The sequence below is a fragment of the Sus scrofa genome, chromosome 3 (genome assembly GCF_054392235.1).
Source record: "Sus scrofa isolate SSC_HxYL_T2T_F1_AM1 chromosome 3, Sscrofa_HxYL_maternal_Yorkshire_Landrace_v2.0, whole genome shotgun sequence".
Taxonomy (NCBI): domain Eukaryota; kingdom Metazoa; phylum Chordata; class Mammalia; order Artiodactyla; family Suidae; genus Sus; species Sus scrofa.
The window spans coordinates 98,535,741-98,562,351 of NC_139385.1; the positions used below are offsets into that span (position 1 = coordinate 98,535,741).

Below are 26,611 nucleotides of genomic sequence, written 5' to 3' on the forward strand. Positions count from 1 at the left end.
CCTGGGGTGCAGTTTCCAGCAGGCCATTGCTGACACCTTCTGGAATAAATCTCCACTGGAAAACTGAGTGGTCAGCCCCTCCTGTGCTTAATACCCACTGAAAGTCATGAGACCAGCGGACGTTCGTGACATGTGCAGAATGGCCCACATACTTTCTAAATTTGGCTCCTGAAAATACATTTTTGAGAAGATTAGTTTTGTAAAAAAAAAAGAGTGTATTGGTTAAAAAATTACATTCCTATTCATCTTGAGGAGTAAAACCTTTAAATATATTAGAAGATATAATTTTCAGTCTTCTATATCATAACAAACAAGCAAATGCTCCAAAAGATATCCCAATCATTTAAGTATGGATTAAGCTAAAAATGGATCTTAAAATTTAAGCACTGTGTCTAAAGACACATCTGAACCTGTTCTACACAACACCTACTGCTTTACCAGTTCTGAAAATAAATGCTAAAGAATGAATATCTTACACATTCTTATTTAAATACAAGATACAACAGGCAATCCTTTACAACTGGGAAACAGCAAATAATTCTGTGGGGGAAAAAAGTACAATTATTGTTTGTAGATGTAGAGTTGGGAGAATAAATTTTTTCTTTCTTAAATTGACTGCTTTACTCAGTCAACACCATCCCCAGGTAGTGAATGCAATAGAAAAAGTATGTGAGTTTACATTTGAGGTTGAATAACTGCAGCAAAATCTCCAGTGTATGGTTAGTACACAGCAGCATAAAGGCACCTATAGACATAAGCCTGGTCCATCTTATCATGGGGAGGCCTAGGACTCCAAAGACTATGGGAGATTTCAGGGACTAACAAGCACCACAGTCTACTTTAGAAATACTTCTACCTATGACAGTCCCTCTAAATGATAGCTCTTTAATGGGGCAAAAGGCCATTTGTTTAATTATCATATGTTTAAAACTTAAATACCCACTGGGGAGGTAATGATTTAAATTTATGCAAAGGTGGAAATGACTGCCACATGTCCTTTTCTTGAGAGCCTATTCTGACCAGGTGAGGTTTTATCATATCAGGGGCTCCAAAAAATACTGGAGGAATGCTACCCCAAAGGGAGGGAAGGAAGGACTGGACTCTCAAAAACAACTTTGCCCATTTCAAAGAGTTTCCTAAATCAGTTTTGGTAATTTAATAAAGTCAAACAGATACCAACTATGCTCAGGTGGAAATGATGGCTGATGATAATTCAATAATTAGGAAGCAAATATATATTCTTCTCATATCTCTATAAATCTTCTCGAGCTATCCTCTGCTGCCCTGACCTTTACACCCTCCTCAGAGATGATTTAACCATTTCTTTGGTGTTGTTTAAAAATACCCACAATTCTAAAAAAGTCAAACTCATGGAAACACATGGTAGATTTGTGGTTGTCAGGGTCTTGAGAGTGGGAGAAATAGGGATATGTGGGTCAAAGACACACTTTCAGATATAGGATAAATTCTGCAGATCTAGTAGTTTAAAATACTATAATTAATACTAAAGTTAATGATAATGTATAGTATACTTGAAAAGTGCTAAGAAAGTAGATTTCAATGTTTGGCTATTGACAGGTTCAAAAGTTGGAGAAATGCTTGTCAGTGGTACCCGGGGTACAGGGAGACAAGTACTGCACATTCTTGTCAGCTGCACTCTTTTATAAAACTTCCCCACAAGTACTTTTAGCACAAAAAGACCATAAGAGCCTAAATATCTATGAGGCAAATTGCAAGATTTATACATTACATGTCATGAAAAGCAGAACAGGTCAATTTCCTATGAGGACATGGATACTTCTGCAGATTTCAGAGGGAGGTTTGATTACTCTCACCATATTGTTACTTTGCCTGTCAACCTCTCCCTGTTCATTTGACTGTTTCCTGGGTGCCTTCATTCTCAGGGTTGTTTTACACATAAAGGTGTCTCATTTTGACAAATAGCACTACTCACTATTCCTCCCCACCTCCCATCCTAATAAGCAAACCCCAAATCTACATCTCCATTGCTATTTTCCAGACCCAAGTCCACTCTACAAGGCTCAGCAATAACACAGAAAATATCAACTCTCCTTGAACTCCCAAGACCTAACACTTGAGACCAATGGTATTGCTTTTGACTCTAATGATGTTTCTTCTGAATCCTGAATTCCCAGATACCTTCTGGTTGCCTAACTTCTGCAAGTAAATTACTCAATCTAACAAGAGATGTCCTATGACTCAAAAGTCCCATTAGGGGGAGAGAGAACAGTTTGAGTTAGGCATGGTGAGGTAATTTTGTGCCTCAAGCCTTTCAAACCGATGGTCATTTTGTCAAGTGTAAGTGATGGTGGTTTTGCTATGCATTTTATGTTCAGTCTTGTACCATAATTGTCACTGCTTCAAAACTGCTAGTTAGCGGAAAATGACTTTCTGATTACGTTTTCAATCCCTTTCCTTGCTTAATCTAAAAATCATTCAAGTGAAAGAGTTTTCAGGCAACAGCATATCCCTACTGATTACTTTCCCAAGATCAGATTTTCAGGGTGCAGGAGGGGAGCCTCAGAAAAGCCTGTGAATGGGCTTTGCCTAAACTTTGGAAGGAGGAAGAGAACAGGGTCATTATATGGTTAATTCAGGCACACTCTACAAAGCCTGAAGGTGCCACAAAAATTGAAGTAACATGATTTTAACAATAATAAAACAAACAGAACAAAACATGAGAGGAGAGAGGGTTGTTTTGAATCATACTTCCTCTCAAACTTTTTACCAGTTATGTCTGTCCAGTTTGCAAAATTAGTACCATGATAAGGGGTCCACAAACTGCATTATCACCAGAACAATCACTTTCAGATTTTATTTTAAATATATATGAAAGAATTTGCTTGGCTTCCTATGCATAAGCACAATTAGCTGCAATGCATAAAATAATTTTAATTATAATATTTTAGTGTAGGGAGTTCCTGCTGTGGCTCAGCAGTAACAAACCCTAGTATCCATGAAGATGCAGCTTCGATCTCAGTGGGTTAAGGAACCGGCATTGCCATGAGCTGTGGTGTAGGTTACAGATGTGATTCAGATCCCACGTTGCTGTGGCTGTGGAGCTGATAGGCAGCTGTAGCTCCGATTCGACCCCTGGTTGGGAACTTCCATATGCTACGGATGCAGCCCTAAAAAGACAAAAATAATAATAATATTTCAATGTAATATATAATTTAAATTATTATATTTACATAGATATGAAGATACAACTTGTTTAAAACATAAAACATGAGGCTTCTGAATCACAAGATGTTGAGTAATCTCTGTTAACAAATACTGACAAATTTTCTTTTTTTTTTTTTTTGTCTTTTTGCCTTTTCTAGGGCCGTTCCTTGGCACATGGAGGTTCCCAGGCTCGGGGTCTAATCGGAGCTGCAGCTGCCGACCTACACCAGAGCCACAGCAACAGGGTATCCAAGCCACGTCTGCAACCTACACCACAGCTCACGGCAACGCCAGATCCTTAACCCACTGAGCAAAGCTAGGGATCGAACCTCATGGTTCCTAGTCGGATTCATTAACCACTGTGCCATGACAGGAACTCCCTGACAAATTTTCAAAACCACAAATTTCAGAATGTCAGAGACATCAAACATCTGACTTAAAAGTATTAAAGAGTAAATACGAATACAAAGAAAAAAATAAATTGTCTATAGTAACAGACACCAAGAAAATAAGCCTTAATTATATTGTATCCATATTCTAGATTAAATTTTCATCTAATGAAACTTCTCTTTTGGCCTTACCTTTCTTGAGACAAGGAAATTTAAACAATTTAACCAGTCCAAAATCATCTCCAGATACCAGCACTGAGCTATTGTAGTTTGCATCCACCGAGTTGACGTCAGTGACATCAGTGTATTTTGGCCAAATTCCACTCACTTCTGGGCCTTTCACACATGTCCAGGAGGCCCAGGGAATCCCTTTGATTTCTTCTTTACTTGTTAAAGGCTTCCCAGCTGAAAATAATCAATACATTTTAACATAATGCTGCATTTAAATAAAAGTAATATTAAATTTACTTTATTAACTTTTCCTCATAGAGGTCTAAAGCCTTTGTTTGAAAATGTTTATAAAACAGGAAATGATAAATTCTAATCTCTTTCCTGAACTGGTGATTTATTTTTTTCCTAGGACGTTTAAAGAAAGCACAGACTCAGAACTCAGGTCTGAATAAGAAAATGATGGTTGGGAGTTCCCATTGTGGCTCAGCGGGTTAAGAGCCCCACTAGTATCCATGAGGATGCAGGTTCCATCCTTGGCCTTGCTCAGTAGGCTAAGGATCCCATGTTGCAGCAAGCATAGATGTGGTCCGGATCCTGCATTGCTGTGGCTGTGGTGTAGGCCAGGCTACTTCCATATGCCTCAGGTGCAGCTCTAAAAGAAAAAAAATAAAGACAGAAAATGATCATCATACTAAATCTAGTATCTCACACTACTAAAATTTCTGATTTTAATTGTTCAGATACAGATGATATTATGCTTTGTGTTATTGATAAAACAACTATTATTAACTAATAAATTATCATATTTAGTTGCCAACATTTTGTCAGGTTTTTAAAAAATTAATTTGGAACTCCTACTTTTCATAATTGAAGGAATCATAGAAGTGATTTTTAAAAATCCAGGCTCAATTAATCAGTGAAAAAAATTAATGGATTTTACTATTTAAATTTTGAAGTGCTAGACAATGAAAATCCACCAAATTTTGATGAAATAATGTAATTAGTTGGGGAATATAGTCCTAACAATTGCCTCTTATGTGTAGGGCACAATACCCAGTTTCCACCAGGGCTGGTGAGGGATGCCCCCAAGTGCTCACAAAAGAAGAAGCACAAGGATGAAGAAAAGTTGGAAGCTCCCTTCATGGCTCAGCCGTTAATAATACCGACTAGGATTCATGAGGATGCGTATTCGATCCCTGTCCTTTCTCAGTTGGTTAAGGATCTGGCATTGCTGTTGGCTGTGGTATAGGTCACAGACATGGCTCCGATCCCACGTTGCTGTGGCTGTGGTGTAGGCTGGCAGCTGCAACTCTGATTTGACCCCTAGCCTGGGAACTTCCACATGCTGTGGGCGCAACCCTAAAAAGCAAACAAACAAATGAAAAAATGAAATGCTTAGGCAAACTATTACATTTAGAATGGATAAACAATAAGGTCTTATGGTAAAGCACAGGCAACTATATCTATTCCCCTGGGATAGACCATGATGGAAAAGAGTATTTAAAAAAAGAAAAAAAATATATATATATATATATGACTGAGTCACTTTGCCATACAGCAGAAATTGGTACAACATTGTAAATCAACTATACTTTTATAAAAATTAAATTAAAAAAAGAAATGCTTGGGAAAATGCTTAGTCATACACAATTTAAAAATTCAAAATCAAGATAATTAGGTGTATTACCTCATACTTTCTCCCTCAAAATAAACAAATATTTTTCAATAAAGAATCTATGAAAATAGATGTTCTTGAATATTATTGGTGTGTTGTCAAATGGGCACTTAGAAATTCTAGACTCTAACACAGCATTACATAAAAATCCAGTATAAAGATAACAGATTCAGAGTTTACAGTTGGAAATACAGTCTTGGGTCCAGTGTTCTTGCTTTACAGAATATATTCAAAGAAGTAACTCGGAAGAGAAAATCCCACCTCTGCAAAGATATTTGGAGCTGAGCTGTGTGTACTGGCAAAGAAATTAGAAATAATCCCAAATGCTTAGTAATAGGGGAATGAGAATGCAAATGATGATATTATCACTGATCAGGATGTTATTTTGTTATTGCAAATGACAAATGTGTTCCATATTTTTTCATATATAGCAAAAATATATGAAATACTATCAAGCAAAGAAAGCAGACACAAGGAAATATGCGCCTAGTAATGGTGTACTGATGAATTGATGGAGTATAGGCTCTTAAAAAGTTGAAGTTTTATTATGTTACCTTATTTTATGGTAAAGGTTTATTTTTCAATGAAAAATTTAAGATAAAATATAATTATCTGAGGTCAAGATTGATGTTAAACATTAAATTTTTCCTCTTACATTAAAATAATCATTAATCAATGATTATAATACAGAAATTTATCTTTTATTTATTATTTTAGTATCACAAACTAAGTGCTCCTGAATGATAATTATATAAATAAGATGAATCTCTTATAAAAGTTGTAGTGGGGGTTACAAATAAAATGTGCTTTTTTTAAAAATCCCAATTAGCACATGTCACCAAAAAATCCTTATGAAAGACACAGATTCAAGACTAAAACAATCACAGTAACTGAGGATTGTGATCCTCAAATCTTCAGTGTATTTAAGTATTTTTTTCCTTTCGCTCATCATTGGGTTTTCTTTATATACTATAGGTAGACAAGTTGACCCTTGAACAACTCGGGGGGCCAGGGCCACCAACTCTCCACACAGTTGAAAATCCATGTATAACTTAGAGTCAACCCTTTGTATCCATGGTGCCATATCCACAGGTTTAAACAACCTCCTACTGTGCAGTACTGTGGAACATACTTTTTTAAAAAAAAAATCCACGTATAAGACTAGTGCCTTCAAATCTGTGTTGTTCAAAGGTCAACTGTCCATTATTAACAACTGCAAGTATTTATGCCCAGTCTGTATGTGTCTTTTCATTTTATTCATGGTCTCTATTGTTGTCCAATAACTTTTTATTTTAATGAGTTCCAATCTGAGTCTTTTCTTTGAGAGTTTATGGTTTGAGGGTCTTGTTTCTGAAAACATTGCTTGCCCTGAGGTCCTAACGATATCCTCACTTATGTTCTGCACATAGTTCAAAGTTGGGCTTTGAACAAACATCCAATGCCCCTGTACTTACAGGGCATTTTGTAGAACAGCCGTTCTCCAGCGCCATCATTAGTTTGCAAGTATTTACTATCCAAGGACCAGTCAATGTGTGTGATAAAACTGAGAGATTTGTTGCATTCTCCTATTTTCTTATAGCGCTGGGCGACAGCATAGACGTCTACTGGGCCGTCGTTGGATCCCACTGCCAGATAAGAACCGTCTGGAGAAAATTTCATTTCGTGAATGACTTCTTTTCGATCTTTGATATGAACCACTTCTGTCATATCTCTATAAGAATAAAAAAGCAAAGCGATAATCAGCAAAGCTAGAAATAGGAACCCCAAGTCATGTTTCCAAGTTTGTGTGCCACAGGGAAAAAAATTGTTTTGAAAGGAAGGGAAAGCCTCCATGGCCAATGTAGGAAAAACTAAACATTTTAAATAATATATTGGACTTACAAAGTAAAAAATAATAAAAATTTAATGAAGTGCATTTTTACTTTGATGTTTAATCCTATGTACTATTTTTCCCTAAAACTTTTTATTTAAAAAAATTGGGGTTTGTAAAATTGTTTTAAAAATATATCACAGAGAAAGGCAAAATATATCAAGGTTAACATGAAAATAAACCATCTTTTTTGTTCTTTAGGAACAAAAAACCGGTGACTATTAAGTTTGGTGCTTGCTGCAATAAGATCAAGTCTAAAAAGCAGAAGAGGAAATTTACTTTCTTCATGTTGATTTTTTAAAGTAACTGTTTAACTTTCATTATGAAAGGTCAATAATCCATGCATGGAATCACTGGAATATTTTGTACCCTTTCTGATCAGTTTCTGCTAAGAATTTCTGCCCTTATTTGAGAGCTCCCTGAGGTTTTTTTTCCTTCTGCTATACAGACAAAAATCATAACTAGCAGGTCCCCTGAGCTAGTAATGATGCTCTCATCGACTCCAAAATGAACCGAATGCATAAATAATGGAAAATATTTTCTTATACATAATAATTTCTCATATCTGTTAGCATTTATTAATAACATTATAGTTTACAGTAATGTCAAAATAGATGTGGGAGGATTTTTTGGGGGGGTTTGGGAAATCCATCAAAAAGAAAACTTGGTAATGAGCCATCTTTTCACATATCGCTAAGCAAAGAAAGAAAATGTTGCCCACTCATTTGGTAACATGTTCCATGAGGCTGGTAATGAGAATTTAGCGTAATAAACCATGTCCAGAGCATTTTTCAAAGCTATATAGAATTTGCTATGTGTGAGAGATGTAGTTCTAATTTACAACTTGCATTTCCTTTCTGTAATAACAAAATGTGCAAGCCAAAAAACAACCAATGTGTTCACAGGAATCATAAGGGTGGGTCATAATTTTTGTACAGTAGAAATAATATAGGATGTTAATAAATATGAAATGTTCCATTTTACTGTTGATTATAGGTGGAAAAAATCTTTTGCTTGTATTTGAGCTCACCTCTAAAAATTTGGTGCTGTTGGAGGCTGCTTTCTTCTTTTGCCCTCTTTTCTTGGCTTAATACAAGCCCATAACCTCTTATCTAAAGCCCATGAGTTCATTACTCATTGGATTTCAGAAAGGTTTACATACAATATATTATGTAACGTGCCCAGGAGGAGCGAGGGCAGCACCTTAATATTTTATGAACACATTAATATTTTTGCAGCAAATCATGATACATGATTATTCCTTCTAAGAGATTAATAGACTGTGAACAAGCTCACATCAGTTCACTGGGTCAGGCTGTGCTGCTAAATAAGTTACCAAAGAATGTTGGATTTTCAGAGTGTTTGGATTTTGGAGTTATAGATAGGGGAATGTGAATCGATAGTGATCCTATGAAAATAGTAAATGCATTTTTCCTAAGGTCCTGGCATACTTTATGACCAGGAGAATTAATTTTAACAAAAAAAATCCCGAATCTCCTTTTCCATATCAGTACGTGCCTGACTCGAAGAACGATGAAAGATCCGTCCTTCATGCCCAGCGCCAACTGTGATCCATCGGGGCTGAAAGCGACGCTGCGAACGGCCTCCTCCATGTTACAGCGGGCGATCAAGGCGTGGTCCGCCAGACTCCACAGCCTAAGCGCAGTTCCAAGGAAAAAACAAAACAAAACAGCTTCTCATAGCCATCAGTCACGAGGCTGAAGGACAGTTTACTAGTGTGGTAATTTCCAGAAAGGATCCAGGAACGTCACACCAGTGTCCTTCCTCGCTGCATGCCTGGGAATCCGGGAAAGTGCTTAGTTTAACTTTGGGCTATTTTCACCACGTGAAATATCCAGCAAGAACTACAAAGTGAGAAAATATTTCCAAAGATCTTGAGAATAGTAAAATAAGGAAATTTTAAACACGCCTCCACACAAAATTGTTTTTCTCTTTAGAAATTAAAAATTGTTCTTTAGACCAATGGTTGTTAGTAACACTAATAGGATAAGAAATACAACTTTGGAATGGATAATCAATGGGATCCTGCTGTATAGCACTGGGAGCTACGTCTGGTCACTTGTGATGTGAGCATGATAATGTGAGAAAAAAGAATACATATATGTATGTATGACTGGGTCACTTTGCTGTGCAGTAGAAAATTGACACTGTAAACCAGGTATAATGGAAAATAAATAAAAATCATTATAAAAAATAAAAACAAAAAATAAAAAATAAAAGGAAAAAATCAGTGGAAATCATCATTCAAAAAAAAGAAATACTACTAGATGCTTTTAGTTTTTTTTTACATGAAGATCCTTTTAATAACTGTTAGTAACTGTTGATGTGGTAGTAAGCACATGAAGATTGAAATACACATTATGTTTGTTGTATAAGTAAAAGTATCAAGATGCAGAACAAATGACATCCCTGCCCAGTATTTAGATGGTTCCAAAGTTGCCTGTACACACTCATTTGCTGTCACTCCTCTCAAATTCCCTGGGTGCCCCACTGCTGATAGGGCCCCTCTTGGCGGGGGCCGGGGGGATACTTCTCTGCACCCCATCTGATGAGCACAGCTACTGCTAGAGAAATGGAGGGCAAGTGCATGTGCACAGAATTTTCAGCAGTTCCTGGAACACCTACCTCATCCAGGCACAGCAAAGAGAGAGAACTAAATATTTGAAGACACAAATAAGGGTTTCCACATCAGTTGAAAGTGTGGTATCTGACCTCTCTCTGTTAGTACTTTGAAGACAGTCTCCTCTTAACAATGCAAACAGCAGTATCTGCGAGGGGAACTGAGAATCTAAGTTTTGCAATAAAGAGGCAAGAGTAAGCCAAATGTTTCTCTAAATGTACTTGCCATCAGAAGGGGTGGGCATTCTCCTTACAATGCAGGGCTGCACAGTGAATAGTTTACTGATCCCTTAGGCAGCCTGCACTGTTCAAACTAAAGTTTATGGCTTTCCATACCTTGTGCATTATTCATGATCTCATGCTATTTTTAGCTTTGTACTATTTAAGCAATGTAGGCTTTGCTTTACTAGAGTGAAGAAACCATCACTCCTCAGTCAACTGTGCTATCCTTATAAAGCTACTAAGCTATGCTTTGTAAGAAATTATGACTTATACCCTTCCTAAATTTTAATACTCAGTGTAAAATTCTCTTTAAAATTTTAGCCAAATTAATGACTAACAGGAGTAATATATATTCTGGGGCATATTTTCTTAGGAACGAGCACTTCCCTTTGATTTGAAGATACCACTCATTCCACCTGAGACTTTACAGAGAAAGAATCACTCACTCATGTGTGGAAGATGACTTTGAAAAACCAGAAGTTCAGTTCTATTAGTGATGTCTTCAGTCAGCTGTGAAATCACCGTGCAGCCCCCAATAGGACTAAAGGTACAGGGGGAAATATGACCTTATCACAGATGAGGGCCCTCAGCTCACATCCTCAACAGGAAGAGACCTGGAGGCCAATCTCATCAGTAGGAGTATTTTCTCATCTAAGAACCCTTTCTTGACTTAAGATGGAGCCAAAGAAAGACAGCAATAACCAAAGGCCCGGAAGCATACTGTTGTTGAGCCAGATGTCTCAACATTCCCTTTGGAAACTGTGTGGTTCTGTGCTGTAGGTTATCCTTCTCTTAAAGTAACCAGCAAATCTGGGTAAAATCAATGTTATCCCAGGACGTCAGTGAAGTGACAGCGGCCACTGGCCGGACTTTACCTGACAGAGCGATCGTCGCTGCCCGTCACAGCCAGTGGCTTCTTGGGGTGCAGGGCCAGAGCCCAGAGCTCCCCCTCACAGTGGCCCTGCAGGATCAGCATCGGCTTGTCCCGCTCTCGCACGATCACTTCAAAGATCTCGCTGTCCTGGGTCCCTGCTAGAAGGCGGTCTGCTTTCCAGCACACACTCCGGATAGAGAGGCCTGACAAAAATAAATGAGTAAAACAGAGCCATATCCCCACACCATTCATAAATAAAATACCTAACTAAACACCCTGTCACCAGGATAGCATCTAAGCTACACATCTGAACAATGCTTGGGTTGGAGAGTCAACCCCAGACACCATTCTGTGTCACTGCCTGTCACATTCCTTGCGTTGGTGGTTTCCTCACGCCAACCCCCGTGGCCTATTTTGTACAAGAATGAATGTTCTTTCCTGTCTGACTTACGCTAGCTATGTGCTTTTACAGCAGGGACTACATTAAATAAGATTATCTTTTTTTAAAATAATGATTTTATTCTTTCCATTATAGCTGGTTTACAGTGTTCTGTCAATTTCACACATACACGTACACATTCTTTTTTCTCACATTATCATGCTCCATCATAAGTGACTAGACATAGTTTCCAGTAAATACGATATCTTAAAGTGAAGGTAAGTGCAGGAATGGGTCTTTATGAAAACCTAACCCTCTTTGAAATAATTTCCTTCTGATTTGCTATGGAAAAGTTAATATAATCACTTCAATCTTTAGGAGGCTAACATTGTTATAAAATTATACATGGGAGATACTACGGAACGGTTAATTATCATATTAGGCAAGTTGAGTGTTTATTTGATCAGAACCCAGACTCATTCTGCTGGATAAACAGATGCACCACGTCCCAGAAAAATGCAAATGACACTCTAATTTGTTCTCAGAATACCACCGTGCATTTGAAGACGTTATTCTTCACTGACTTGACAACTGGGGGAATGTCTCTAAAAGCACAGTCCTCCTTTTAAATCCGACCCTCCGTCTCTGCATTCCATCCTCTCGAAGCAGATCCTCAGTTGCCTGCCTGAAGTTTTGATCTCGTGGGCTTTTCACTTATCTGTTCTGTTCCTCACCAGGTATGTTATTTATTTGCTTACATAGTAAATTTTCTCAGTCTGAATTAGAAATACAAAAGCAATCCCAGTTTTATAACTACTTTAAACTACTTAAGGAGGTAACAAGCTTTGAGATTTGAGTTGCCTCCCCAGCTGGCTCTGCCTTTGTTGTAGAAAGTACCAGAAGTCAGAGCACCTGGGCTTCAGTTCTGTTCTATGCCTGATTGGCCAGACACGCCAGGGGGAGCCCCATTTCTCTGGGGACCAGTTTTTCTCTCCATAAATGCAGACCATAATAATGGACACTATGTAATTTATCATCCAAATCAGGACTCCTCTGAAAGTAAAAGTATTCTCTAAAAATTATTAAATTTACATAATCTTTTGAAATAGTTATTAACCAAGAAAGCAGCTTTACTATGTTGAAAGATCTATTAAATAATTCTATCAAAAATATTTTCAAATCTAAAATTCTCATTATACTTTATTACTTTAGAGCAAAAGGTCTAGGACAGAAGAGTGAATAAACATAGAGATGTTTGGGGCCATGACACTCAGCCAGACCTAGAATGGGGGATACGCGTTGTTATACATGTGTCAAAACTCACAGAATATACACCACCAAGAGCAAACCCTGATGTGAGCTATAGGATTTGGGGGATGATGTATCAGGGCAGGTTCATCATTGTAACCAACATTCCATTCAGGCGGGGGAGGTTGATAGTCAGTGGTAGGGGGCGGGCATATAGGAGAAATCTCTGTACCTTCCACTCAGTTTTGCAGTGAGCCTAAAACTGCAAAGATCCAGGACAAATGCTGGGACGACAGAAGGGTTAACTGGTGATATATGGATACCCTGACGGAGATCCTCATCCTCACTGTGGTCTTGAGAGGACCCGATGAGATAATGCATTTATTTACAAAAACGTGTTTTTTAAGGTACAACATGATTATTATATAAGATAACCCTCTTTTTTCCTGCTTTGAATTCACTGTTTTGTGTCTTGAAATGGAAGGAGACAGCACACAGGCAGACTGATTGTTCCTGCTGTGGGGAGTAAGTAGGGATACCTTGGCAACGGCTAGTTCAGGGTCAATCACTCAAAATCTTCCACTGCAAACATCACGGCAGGCTCTCGAGGTTGAAAAGGACAGATGTGTGTGGAAAGCACTGGGGACAAGATGGCAGGCTGACAGGGCAGAAAGCTCAGCTGAGGAGGAAACAATTCTTTTGCTACTCTCTCTTTCTTGTCCATATATCTTTCCTATGCTTTTTCAGAGGTTTAGTGACTGTTCACTAATTAACATATTTCAGTTTCCTCTAGGAGAGGAATGAATTTGCTGTCTCCCCAGCAGGTTTTTTGTATAATTTTGTTACAGAAAAGGTAATAACACTTTGTTCTTCAGAAGCAGGAAGTAAAGAGGGATATTAAATATATTCCAACATTGGCAGAAAACATAAAATAATTTACTTATTAGTCATTGTCCATCTCCTCTCACTTATGTCTGTGAAGAGTTTTCTCACATTGCTGTATCCTCAGTTCCTAGCACAGGCACTGGCATGTAGTAGATGCTCAGTAAGAATTGTTGAATGAATATAACATTAAAATCACAAACATTTCTTGCGTCTTTGGAGATACCAAGAGATAAAAGACAACATCCTTATTCTCAATGAGAACATTCAAAGAAGGAGGGATATATTCATTCATTCACATGAAACATTTTTACTGAGCATCTACTACATGTCCAAGACTGGAGCTTGAGCAGGGAACAAGCCAGACCCATGCCCTTGTGGCATTTGCTTTCTGAGGAGCCAGACATTTGTAAGCAAATACCTACATGCCAACACCAATTAAAATGATATAAACAAGAAGACACAATTATGGACAGTCTCTTCCATAAATGGTGTTGGGAAAACCAGACAGTCATATGCAAAAGAAACATATAAAAATAAACTCAAAATGGATTAAAGACTTGAATGTAAGACCTGAAACTGTAAAACTCCCAGAAGAAAACATAGGTGGGGGGGGCTCCTTGATATCAGTCTTGGTGATGATTTTTTGGCTCTGACACCAAAAGCAAAGGCAATAAAAGCAAAAATAAACAAGTGGGACTACATCAAACTAGAAAGCTTCTGTACAGCTTCTGTACATCAACAAAATGATAAGACAACCAGTTCAATGGGAGAAAATATCTGCAAATTATAGATCTTATAAAGGGTTCATATCCCCCAAATATAAAGAATTTTGTGCAAATCAATAGCAAAAGACCTCCAAACAATTTGGGCAGAGGTGGGAGTACCTTTTGTGGCTCAACAGTAAGGAACCCAACTAGTATCCATGAGGACTCAGATTTGATCCCTGGTCCCACTTGGTAGGTTAAGGATTTGGCGTTGTTGTGAGCTGTGATGTAGGTCGCAAACTTTTGCTTCCACACCGCAAACAAACAAACAAAACACACACACACAAACAATGAAAAAACAACCTATGGAATGGGAGAAAATAGTTGCAAATGATCCAACTGACAAGGGCTTAATCTCCAAAATATACAAACAACTCATACAGCTCAACAACAAAAAAACAAGCAACCCAATCAAAAAATGGGCAGATCTAAATAGGCATTTCTCCAAAGAAGATGTCCAGTAGGCACGTGAGAAAATGCTCAACATCACCAATTATTAGAGAAATGCAAATCAAAACTATAATGAGGCACCACTCCACACTGGTCTGAATGGTCATCATTAGTAAATCTACAAATAACAAATGCTGCAGAAGGTGTAAAGAAAAGGCAACCCTCTTACACTGTTGGTGAGAATGTAAATTGTTACAACCACTATGGAAAACAGTATGGAGGTTCCTCAGAAAACTAAGTATATGCCCAGGCATGGGACTGATCTAGTAATCCTATGCCTGGGCATATATCCAGACAAAACTTTCATTCAAAAAGATACACACAAACCTATGTTCACCACAGCACTATTCACAATAGCCAAGACATGGAAACAACATAAATGTCCATTGACAGATGAATGGATTAAAAGGTGTGGTACCTATACACAACAGAATACTACTCAGCCATAATAAAGAGCAAAATACCACCCACAGCAACATGGATGCAACTAGAGATTTTCATACTCAGTGAAGTAAGTCAGCAAGAGAAAGACAAATACTATATGATATCACTTATACATGGAGTCTAAAATATGGCACAAATGAACCTACCTACAAAACAGAAACAGACTCACATACATCGACAACAGACTTGTGGTTGCCAAAGGGGATGGGGGAGAGACTGGGAGTTTAGGATTAATAGATGCAAACTATAATATTAGAATGGGTAGAAAATAAGCTCCTACTGCATAGCACAGGGAACTATAGCTAATTTTTCTGGATAGACCATGATAGAAAAGAATATAAAGAAGAATGCATACACACACACACACACACACACACACATACGTGTATATATACATATATATAATGAGTCACTTTGCTGTACAGCAGAAATTGGCACAACATATATTTTATGGTTGATTAACATCAACTATACACTAAGAAAATCAAGTTTGGTTAAAAATTTTTTTGCTTTGTCTTTATGAGGCTTAGAACAAAGAAAAACCTTCCATCTCAGCTAAGACTATGAGGCAGTCAAGCTACACAGCACCCAGCTGTTTTCAGACTGTCCATGGAGTTCTTGGATTACTAGAAATGCCTCGGGGGCCTGGCAAAGAGAGTACAGGGAAATGAGAGAGGGAAGCAGAGTCTGAGGATCACACCCTGCTTTTCCCTCAACAACTCACAGTCTGTGTTTTATCACAGATTTCATTTGAAAAAACGGTTGCACTGAACCAATCACCATAAGGAGGAAGCTTTACATGTGGCACAGGCAATGAAGTTAAACTGATCAGGATTATTTCTGATTTAGGAAGGGCAGAGGGAGAAGGAGAGAAAACCAGGGGAAGAGTTGTTACATTTTCATTGTTTACAACATAAACCTAATGAGCTGTGAACAATTTCTCTGGGGACCAACTCAGGCTCTCCGCATATACTTGGTTCTTCAAACAGATAAATTGGATTTTGTCACATCAGACAAGTCCACCCCAGGGGTCTACCTACAGAAATAGGTAAGATGCTTGGCCGCTCTTGCTTCCAAGATAATCATTTTAAAAAGGAATGAGTTCTTGAGGACACATCAATGGGTACAGAACTGCATTCAAGTTTCCTAATAATAGCTTTTTTTTCATCATTTTCAAACCTAACTTCTGTTTGGCATGCAAGACTGGTGAAGAGAACTGCCAGATTCTTCTGGACACATTCTGGAGAGTCCCTGAGGAATGGCAGATTCCTGACAGGGTTCTGGCACTCTTCCCCTTCTCCTATCTATCCAGGCATGGTTTAACTTCTCTGACACAAATGCAGAGGACAGTAATGTAATCACAGTTTCCTAGCTGGGATGGCTGAGGTGACCACTGCCTTGGGAAGTAGTTAAGCTGTCTTTGCTTCTTTATCTTCTGCTTTGGAGCTCAGAAAAATGTAAAATATTGTTAGAAATATGGTTAGAAATCTACCAAGAGTGATAAGAGAGCCAGGGAAAACCATCCTAATTGTTTTAAGCTACAGAAATTCTCTTTTCTTTGAAAAAGTACATGTTTCATAGACTTCTTATGGTCTGAACTGAAGGCATTTTGTAGAATTATGAGGAGTCCATATTTAGCACACCTTGCCCCTTCTCTGCTGCTCCAGTATGAGAAATATGGGGCTCTGGCCTGTGCTTGGTCTATACAGCCAGCAGATGGCAGTAGAGAGCAACCACCCACTTCAACATGAAAAGCCTCAGGCTAAGATCAAATTCTCACCAGCCCTTTGCTTGAGTTTTATATTCAGAACAGAAAGTGGGAAAGAGTATCTTTTCAATTCTCTCTGTGACAGTTCTGAAACCTGTGTATGGTGAGATCTACCCCAGGAGGATCATAAATATCAACATAGACCTAAAGGACATTGCTTATTTTCCACTAGTTTGTTGAATGGTTAAGTGCATGGACTGGATTTATATCCCAGCTATGTGACCTGGAAAATAGTTAATTTTTCAAATTTTCAGTTGTGCAGCCTGTAAACTGGAGAGAATATTAGTGCTTATACTTCACAGCATTGTTATGAGAATTCAATGCAATCATGTATTCACACACTCAACCCAGTGTCTGGTACTTAGGAAATTAAATATAAGTTTAAGTTATTTTAACCAGCAAGGTTTTTTTTTTTTTTTTTTTTTTTTTTTTTTTCTTAAATTAAGTTTACATCTCAATGAAGAACAGCTTGCTGGGAGTGTGGTCAGATTCCATCCCTGGGAAGGGTCAGCCCAAGGAGCTATGAAGTTGCTGCATGCCTTCCCTTGAGTCTCTTAGTTATGTCCCTGTGTTACAACTTATTTGTTGTTTGTTATCGTTTTGATGTGCTAGCAGTAATGACTCTGAGAAGGAAAGGTTATGGTCTGACACACAAAGAGAGCACTATCTGGGGAGTAAAAATACCCCCCCCAATTATCTGGCCCAGGAAGGGCAGACTGGCAGTGGAGAGGGGGTTGGTACTTCTCAGTGTTTTTAAATCTGGTGCATTGAGGCCTGAAATATGGAAAAGGACCAAGAGCAGCTGCTCCAACACTTACTGTCCACCAGAATCTGTAAGCAAAGGGTTTTAAAAATATGGATACCTGGGAGTTCCCATCGTGGCACAGTGGTTAACGAATCCGACTAGGAACCAGGAGGTTGTGGGTTCGATCCCTGGCCTTGGTCAGTGAGTTAAAGATCTGGCGTTGCCGCGAGCTGTGGTGTAGGTTGCAGATGAGGCTCAGATCCCGTGTTGCTGTGGCTCTGGCGTAGGCCGGTGGCTACAGCTCCGATTCGACCCCTAGCCTGGGAACCTCCATATGCCGTGGGAGCGGCCCAAGAAATGGCAAAAAAAAAAAAAAAAAAAAATATGGATACCTGGACCCTTCCCACAAATTCCTCTCAATTGGTCTGGAGTGGGGCTAGACATAGTTATTTTTAGCTCCTCGGGGCTGAGAACCACTTGTTGAGAACCAACCACTATCAAGCTGTTCCCAAGCTAGTGTGTGTTTTTAGACTTTAGCCACACTATTGAAAATTCAGATTTGAAGGCTACATCACCAGTGATTCTAATGCAGTAGTTCTTCAGCCATACATTGTAAAACTCCACGCTAAAAGATTAGAAAGCCCAAGCCTTGATGAGCAGATGGCCAAAAATAAGTACCACTTTGAGAAATCAATTCTGAGTCAAACAGGCAAGCCCTACAAATGGTTGGGAATGGTCCTCCCCAGACACTGTCAGGCCCTGTGCCCAGGGCTTCGCCTGCTCTCCCAGGAAGACTCACATTGACCAGGAGGAGGCCTGGGGACAGTAAATATCTATTGAATAAATGACGAAATTACATCATAGACTGTTTACATTATTTGCCCCAAGTCCTAGAGTGAGCAGGCAATAGAGATAAAATGAGGAGTGAGGCAGCACAAGTCTGGAGCAATCTCTCTTCCCCACAAAGGAGTTTTCCTTCTCTGTGGAAGTGCACTCAGCACATGGTACCAAAGATCAGAGGAGACGAGGCGATGCCTTCTCCTATAAACCTATCCTCACTAAAGGTGCAAGACGAGGGAGCGCCAGGTGAAAGGTAACACAAGGGCAAGACGGAGGACATTTCACTTAGAGGGAAGAGGGAGTGTTGGGAGAAGGTGTGGAGAAAACAGCAGGGACCGCCTGCCTCCTGTCTCCCCTCAGGAGGGGGCATGAGGTGCCCAGGGAGTCTGGAAGTGGGCCAGGCTCCGGTGCCCTAGGGTGATATGAAAGGCAGAGTTTGGAACCTACAGTCAACAAGAGGGGGCAGACTTGCATCCCCAGGGATTCGTGAGTACAGGTGACTGGGGGGACAGGACTGGCCTTATGATTTCTGGAGTCCAATACAAATGGAAATGTGAGACCCCCTTGTTTAAAAATGAATAAAGAGTGATGACAGTGAGCAGTGAAACTAAGTGCAGGGCCCTTCAGAGCATGGGCCCCAGGCAACTACACACATTTCATGCTCTAGGAGCTACCCTCCCTGGGGTCCCTCACGCTGCTGGAGGATAAAGGGGATCCTGCATGCAGATCGCTTAGCACAGAGCAGACAACTGGCACCAGGAGCTGCTGCAGGAGAGCCAGGGCCTCTCCATGGGCTGGGCAGGGGCTGGTCTCAAAAGGGTTTGCAGCACCAAGTGCCCACGGCCTGCAGCTCCCATTTACAAGGGCTCCCTGCCTGAGAACTTCCCGCAGAATTCACAGTGAAAGATATGCTTTCCAAAATCCCTGTTGCCAACTCCAGTCCACAGGATCCCAAATCTCAGGAAATCTGAAGGATCCACAGAGCCTAACGGGCCTGAGAAGACAAAAACATTGCCAAGTCCACTGCTTCCACCCCAGGAAGAAACACTGGGCTGGTTTTCACAGGAAGCCGGCTCCATTGGAGTGTTTACCAGGGAATTACTACCAGAACGAGCCAGACAGTTAGCCTCTGCTTGTCTGCCACCACATTCCACATGGAGTCTGAACAAACAGCAGCAAACACCCCCCCCACCCCGACCTCTTCCGGCCGCACACATCACCATCCTGTTAGGGAATCACTGTCTGAAACTGCCCACCTTGGCCAGGCAGATAATAACTGCTTGCACGAGTTGTCTCACAACAGGAGGCCCTGATAAGGAACATAGTGCTGTCCTGAAGATGAACCAGTAATTTGGGAGGGGCCCATAGGAGTGAGAATCCTATTAAGAATCCTTGGCGCTGAGTCCATCTTGGCTGAGGGGAGGGCGCATCACCAAGAAGGACCCTGAGCCAGACCAAATGCAGGCCGAGCAAGATGACTGGCCAGAGACCAGAAAATGAACCCCATTCCCATAAATGGGAGACTGTAAGCCCCGTGGCAGAGTAATTCTCCTGGGTTCCCTCACCATGCTGCTCCCCCAAGAGGTGCCCCTTCCCATTAAAGCCTTTTGCTTTGTCAGTATGTGTGTCTCCTCGGACAATTCACTTTCGAGTGTCAGACAAGAGCCCATGTTCTGACCCTGGAAGGGGTTCCCCCTTCCTGCAATAGTCCCAGTGCCTGAATGTTCGTCTACAGGTCCTCTACTCCCTCAGGACAAGAGTGATGCAGGCGGCATGGCCCAAAGTACCAAGAGGAGTAGACAGGGATAGAGGGGCTGGAGGTGATGGGAGTGGAGGTGAGTAATGAAGCAAGGGACCAGGAGAACAAAAGAAGGTGCTTGCTTTGTTTCTATTGTTAATAAGGTTGTTTTCAGAATTTGAGAGCTGGTTCTCTGAACTGCCCATACCAGGGTTTCCCAACCACAGTATTGTAAACTTTTGGGGCCAGATAATTCTTCGTTGAGGTATGTATCATTGCAAGGTGTCACTATAGGATGTTTAGCAGCATCCCTGGCCTCTATTCAGAAATCCCAGCAGCACCCTCCCCTCCACTGACAATCAAAAATGTCTCCAGACAATACCAAATGTCTTCCAGAGGATAAAAGCAGCCCTGAGTGAACATCACTGGGCAGAATGATCCTCAATGTTCTCTGAGGAAGCAAAATAGTAATAAAAGGATGGGCCGTGGAGAGAGAGACTCCTAGAATCCCATCTCTAGTCCTGCCCCACTCTGGTCCACTCTCCGCTCCTGAGCAGGAAGAGTCCTGACCATAAACTCACCCCTCTAAGCCCTTCTATGGCCTCCTATTGCTGATCCATGGGAGCCGAGTTTGAACAACAACAGTTATCTGTTCCTCCCTCTGAAGCCTTGTCACCTGTCACTCTGTACTTCAGTTACACACCACACTCTTCATCCATTCATGTTTCCAGGGTGCCTACATGCGCCAGGCACTGTTCTAAGTGCTTGGGAGGCATCAGTGAGCAAAGAGACTCCTGCTTTGTAGAAACACATAACAGTCATTACCATAAGAACAGGTAAATTAAATTGTGTTTACAAGGTGAAAAGAAGATCTGGGGAAAAGGGATCAGGACTGCCGGGATGGTGGAGGGAGAGCAGGTTGTGATTTTAAATAATGTCATCAGGTCAGCTTCTCTTGAGCAAAGGCTTTAAGGAGAGGGGGCACTAGGCACACAGATTCCTGGGAAGAGTGTGGCAAGCAGAGGGAACAGCCTGGGAGCACAGAGGCAGGGAAGAGGAGCAGTCTGAGCAGAGGGCAGAGCAGAGTGAGGGAAGGAGACATGAAGGAGCTCAAGGCTGGAAGGCCATCCTAAGGACTTGGACTCTTTTCTGAGGAAAATGGAGTGACGGCAGGGTTTTGAGAAAATGTGGTCTGGCTCATGTAGATTTCAAACATCTCCCTTTGACTGCTATTCTGAGAATCATGGCTGCAGCATGGACACAAGTTGCAAAGCAACTATAGTAGTCTGTGTGCAAGATGGTGATTCAGACCAGCTAGGAGGATGTAGAGATAGTGAGAAGGCTAAGAAGAGGCATTTTGTATCCCCAAGACCCCAGCCTCCTAGGCTTGCTCACTGCTGAAGAATGCTGCTTGATCTAATGCAGGATATCTCTGGATTCAGAGTTTAGAGTTCGTTAGACATAGAGACAACTCAACAACTATGTGTTGGAAGTTAAAGACACCAATAAAATGCCTGAAGCACACTCTTTAGAAGAACTTGTCCCATAAGAGAAATGCAAATCAAAACTACCATGAGATATCACCTCACACCAGTCAGAATGGCCATCATTAACAAATCCACAAATAACAAGTGCTGGAGGGGCTGTGGAGAAAAGGGAACCCTCCTGCACTGTTGGTGGGAATGTAAACTGGTACAGCCACTATGGAGAACAGTTTGGAGATACCTTAGAAATCTATACATAGAACTTCCATATGACCCCGCAATCCCACTCTTGGGCATCTATCCGGACAAAACTCTACTTAAAAGAGACACGTGGAGTTCCCGTCGTGGCACAGTGGTTAACGAATCCGACTAGGAACCATGAGGTTGCGGGTTTGGTCCCTGCCCTTGCTCAGTGGGTTAACGATCCGGCATTGCCGTGAGCTGTGTTGTAGGTTGCAGATGCGGCTAGGATCCCGCGTTGCTGTGGCTCTGGCATAGGCTGGTGGCTACAGCTCCGATTCAACCCCTAGCCTGGGAGCCTCCATATGCCGCGGGAGCGGCCCAAGAAATAGCAATAACAACAACAACAAAAAGACAAAATAAAATAAAATAAAATAAAATACATTAATAAAAAAAAAAAGAGAGACACGTGCACCCACATGTTCATTGCAGCACTATTCACAAGAGCCAGGACATGGAAACAACCCAAACGTCCATCGACAGATGATTGGATTCGGAAGATGTGGTATATATACACAGTGGAATACTACTTAGCCATAAAAAAGGATGATGACATAATGCCATTTGCAGCAACATGGATGGAACTAGAGAATCTCATAATGAGTGAAATGAGCCAGAAAGACAAAGACAAATGCCATATGATATCACTTATAACTGGAATCTAATATCCAGCACAAATGAACATCTCCTCAGAAAGAAAATCATGGACTTGGAGAAAAGACTTTTGGCTGCCTGATGGGAGGGGGAGGGAGTGGGAGGGATCGGGAGCTTGGGCTTATCAGATACAACTTAGAATAGATTTACAAGGAGATCCTGCTGAATAGCATTGAGAACTTTGTCTAGATACTCATGTTGCAACAGAAGAAAGGGGGGGGGGAACAGTAATTGTAATGTATACATGTAAGGATAACCTGACTCCCTTGCTGTACAGCGGGAAAAAAAAAAAAAACTTAATAAAAAAAAAAAGAAAGAAAAAAAATTATAAAGTCGACAAATGATTTAAAAAAAAAAAAAAAGAAGAACTTGTCCAGTTCCTAGGCACTTGGTAGATGCTTAATAAATGCTTACTGAATGAATAAATAAGTGAATAATGCATCTTCTACTGTGTGAATAATTACTGTACTCCTTTAGACATAATCATTTACAACCATTAACTCAAAGTATTTTATTATCATAGAAGTAATTCATTTGATTGCCTTGCTTTAAGAATTATTTTTGACTTTTCTTGCTACTACTATAAGTCGTTTAAGTTTATTGTTTTACCAAGACCATAAATTTGTTTTTAAAATGATCAGACTCAAAATGCACTTTTTGTCAAGTTTGGTATGAGACTTGTGTTAGAGCCCTAATCCTACAATTAGCTTGATCTAGTGGCCCTGACCCTTATTCGACTCATCCATAAGGGGAGAGAGTTCCACACACTGACATCGATGTCTCTCCCACTTTGAAAATTCCAGAATTTGATATTCACTGAAAAATGTATTGGAGACCCACCATCCCACATGCCTGAAACTCTTTGGGCTAGGTGCACTTTGGAATTGAGAAACTTTTGGATCTTGAACTCATGTTATAGATCCAATGGAGTCTGGGAGCAGCACCTTGAAATCAAATATTTCTACAGTGAACTGTGTGAATATTCACACATATAGAGACCAAAAAACAGCTTCATATAAGTTTAAGTCAGGTTTTGCTGCCAAATTAGTTATAAAAATAGTTCGGGGAAAAAAAAGAAGTTGGACTCTTACCTTACATCATATGCAAAAATTAGCTCAAAAATGGATCAAAGACATAAATATAGAAGCTAAATCCATAAAACACTTATAAGAAAATATAGGGGGAAATCTTCATGAAATTGTGTTTGGCAATAATTTTTTGGTATGACATCAAAAGCACAGGTAACAAAAGAAAAAAATATATATATTTAATTACGTCAAAATTTAAAAAACTTCTGTGCATCACAGGACCTAATAAACAGACTTAGAAGGCAACCTATGAAATGAGAGAAAATATTTACAAATCATATATTTGATAAGGGTCTAATATCCAAGATATATAAAGAACTCTTACAGCTTGGCAACAAAATAACAAACATTTTGATTTAAAAATGGGCAAAGCTTATGGAGTTCCCATTGTGGCTCAGCAGTAACATGCCTGATTAGTATCCATGAGGAGGTGGGTTCAATTCCTCAGTGGGTTAAGGATCCAGCATTCCCATGAACTGTGGTGTGGATTGCAGATGTAGCTCGGATCTGGTGTGGCTGTGGCTATGACATAGGCCAGCAGCTGTAGCTCAGATTTGATCCCTAGCCTGGGAATTTCCATATGCCACCTGAGGCCCTAAAACAATGAAAGAAAAATGGGCAAAGCTCAATAAATGCCATATACTACATCAACAAAAGACAAAAGCTACATGATTATCTATAACAGATGCAGAAAAAGCATTTGATAAGATTTAACATCCATTCATGATTTAAAAAAAAAAACTCTTGCCAAAGCACATATAGAGGGGATATATCTCAACATAATAAAAAGCCATTTATGACAAACCCACAGCCAACATCATACTCAATGATGAAAAGCTGAAAGTCTTCCTGTTAAATTCCATAACAAGACAAGGATGCTCACTCTCACCACTTCTCAACATAGTAATGGAAGGAATTCCTAGACACAGCAATCACATAAGAAAAATAAATAAAAGGTATCCAAACCAGAAGAGAAGAGGTAAAGCTGTCATTATATACAGATAACATTATACTCTACATAGAAAACCCTAAATACTCCACACAAAAACCATTAAAACTGATAAGTGAATTTGGCAAGGTAGCAGTATACAAGATTAATATACAGAAATTTGTTGTATTTCTTTGCTCTACAAATGAAATATAAGAAATAGAAAGTTTAAAAAATCCCATTTAAAGTCTCATCAAGAAAATAAATTAAATGCCTAGGGATAAACCTAACCAAGGGAATGGAAGACTTACATGATGAGAATTATAAAACATTTGTAAAGGAAATCAAAGAGAATTCAAAGAAATGGAAAGATATCCAAGGCCCTTGGATTGGGAGAATTAATACTGTTAAAATGGCCACACTAACCAAAGAAATCTACAGATTTATTGTGGTCCCTATCAAATTTCCCACAAAATTTTTCATAGAACTAGAAAAATAATCCTAAAATTTATATGGAACCAGAAAAGTTCCAAAATTGCTACAGCAATTCTGAGGAAAAATAACAAAGTTGGAGGCATAACCTTTTCAGACTTTAGACAATACTACCAAAAAAGATACAGTAATCCAAACAGTGTGGTATTGGCACAAAAGCAGACATATAGACCAATGGAACAGAATAGAGAGCCCAGAAATAAACTCACACCTATGGTCAAATAAGCTTCAACAAAGGAGGCAAGAATGTACAATGGAGAAAAGATGGTCTCTTCAGCAAGTGGTGTTTGGAAAGTTGAACAGCTGCATATAAATCAATGAAGTTAGAACACATCCTCATGCTATACACAAAAATAAACTCAAAATGGCTTAAAGACTTACATTGCTAATTATTAGAGAAATACAAATCAAAACCACCATAAGGTATCACCTCACACCAGTCAGAATGGCCATCATTAAAAAGTCTACAAATAATAAATGCTGGAGAGGGTGTGGAGAAAATGGACCCTCTTACACTGTTGGTGGGAATGTAAATTGGTGCAGCCATATGGAGAATAGTATGAAGGTTCCTTAAAAAACTAACAATAGAGCTACCATATAATCTAGCAATTCTACTCCCCAGTATCTATCCCAAGAAAACCATAATTTGAAAAGCTTCCTGTACCCCAGTGTTCACTGCAGCGCTATTTACAATAACCAAGACATAGAAGCAACCTAAATGTCCACTGACAGATAAATGGGTAAAGAAGTGTGATATATACAAATGGAATATTACTTAGCCATAAAAATGAAATAATGCCATTTTCAGCAAATTGCATGGACCTAGAAATTTTCATACTAAGTGAAGTGAGACAGAGAAAGGTAAATATCATATGATATTATCTATAATATATGTGGAATCTAAAAACAAATGAACTTACAAAACAGAAACATACTCAGACAGAGAAAACAAATTTATGGTTATCAAAGGGGATGGGTGGGGAGGGATAAACTGGGAGTATGGGATTAACAGATGCACACCGCCAAATATAAAATAGATAACAATGGAAGTTCCTGTCGTGGCACAGCAGAAATGAATCCGACTAGGAACCATGAGGTTTCGGGTTCAATTCCTAGTTTTGCTCAGTGGGTTAAGGATCCGGTGTTGCTGTGAGCTGTGGTGTAGGTTGCAGATGTGGCTCGGATCCCACGTTGCTGTAGCTCTGGCGTAGGCTGGCAGCAACTGTTCAGATTTGACCCCTAGCCTGGGTAACTCCATATGCCATGGATGCAGCCCTAAAAAAAAGACCAAAAAAAAAAAAAAAAAAGAGGTAAAAACTTTGTGCCTCAAAGGATACCATCAACAGAGAGAAAAGCCAACTCATGGAACTGGAGGAGGTATTTGCAAATCTGATAAGGAATTTGATACCTAGAATATACAAAGAACTCCTACAACTC

General features: G+C 39.7%; 1 protein-coding gene across 5 annotated transcripts in view; it reads right to left on the minus strand.

Moving 5' to 3' along the window:
* The window catches only part of EML6 (EMAP like 6), a 285,307-nt gene that overhangs the window by 106,133 nt on the left and 152,563 nt on the right, over positions 1–26,611 (minus strand). For all 5 annotated transcript variants that reach the window (XR_014841946.1, XM_021087539.2, XM_085019292.1 and 2 more), the window contains 5 exons: positions 11,029–11,230; positions 8,810–8,947; positions 6,876–7,132; positions 3,768–3,980; positions 1–168 (listed from right to left, as the gene is read on the minus strand). Coding sequence is in view for 4 of the 5 variants with exons in the window: in XM_021087539.2 (XP_020943198.1) it covers positions 1–168; positions 3,768–3,980; positions 6,876–7,132; positions 8,810–8,947; positions 11,029–11,230 (978 nt within the window). In the remaining variant the exon portion in view is untranslated. The remainder of the gene's footprint in view (positions 169–3,767; positions 3,981–6,875; positions 7,133–8,809; positions 8,948–11,028; positions 11,231–26,611) is intronic.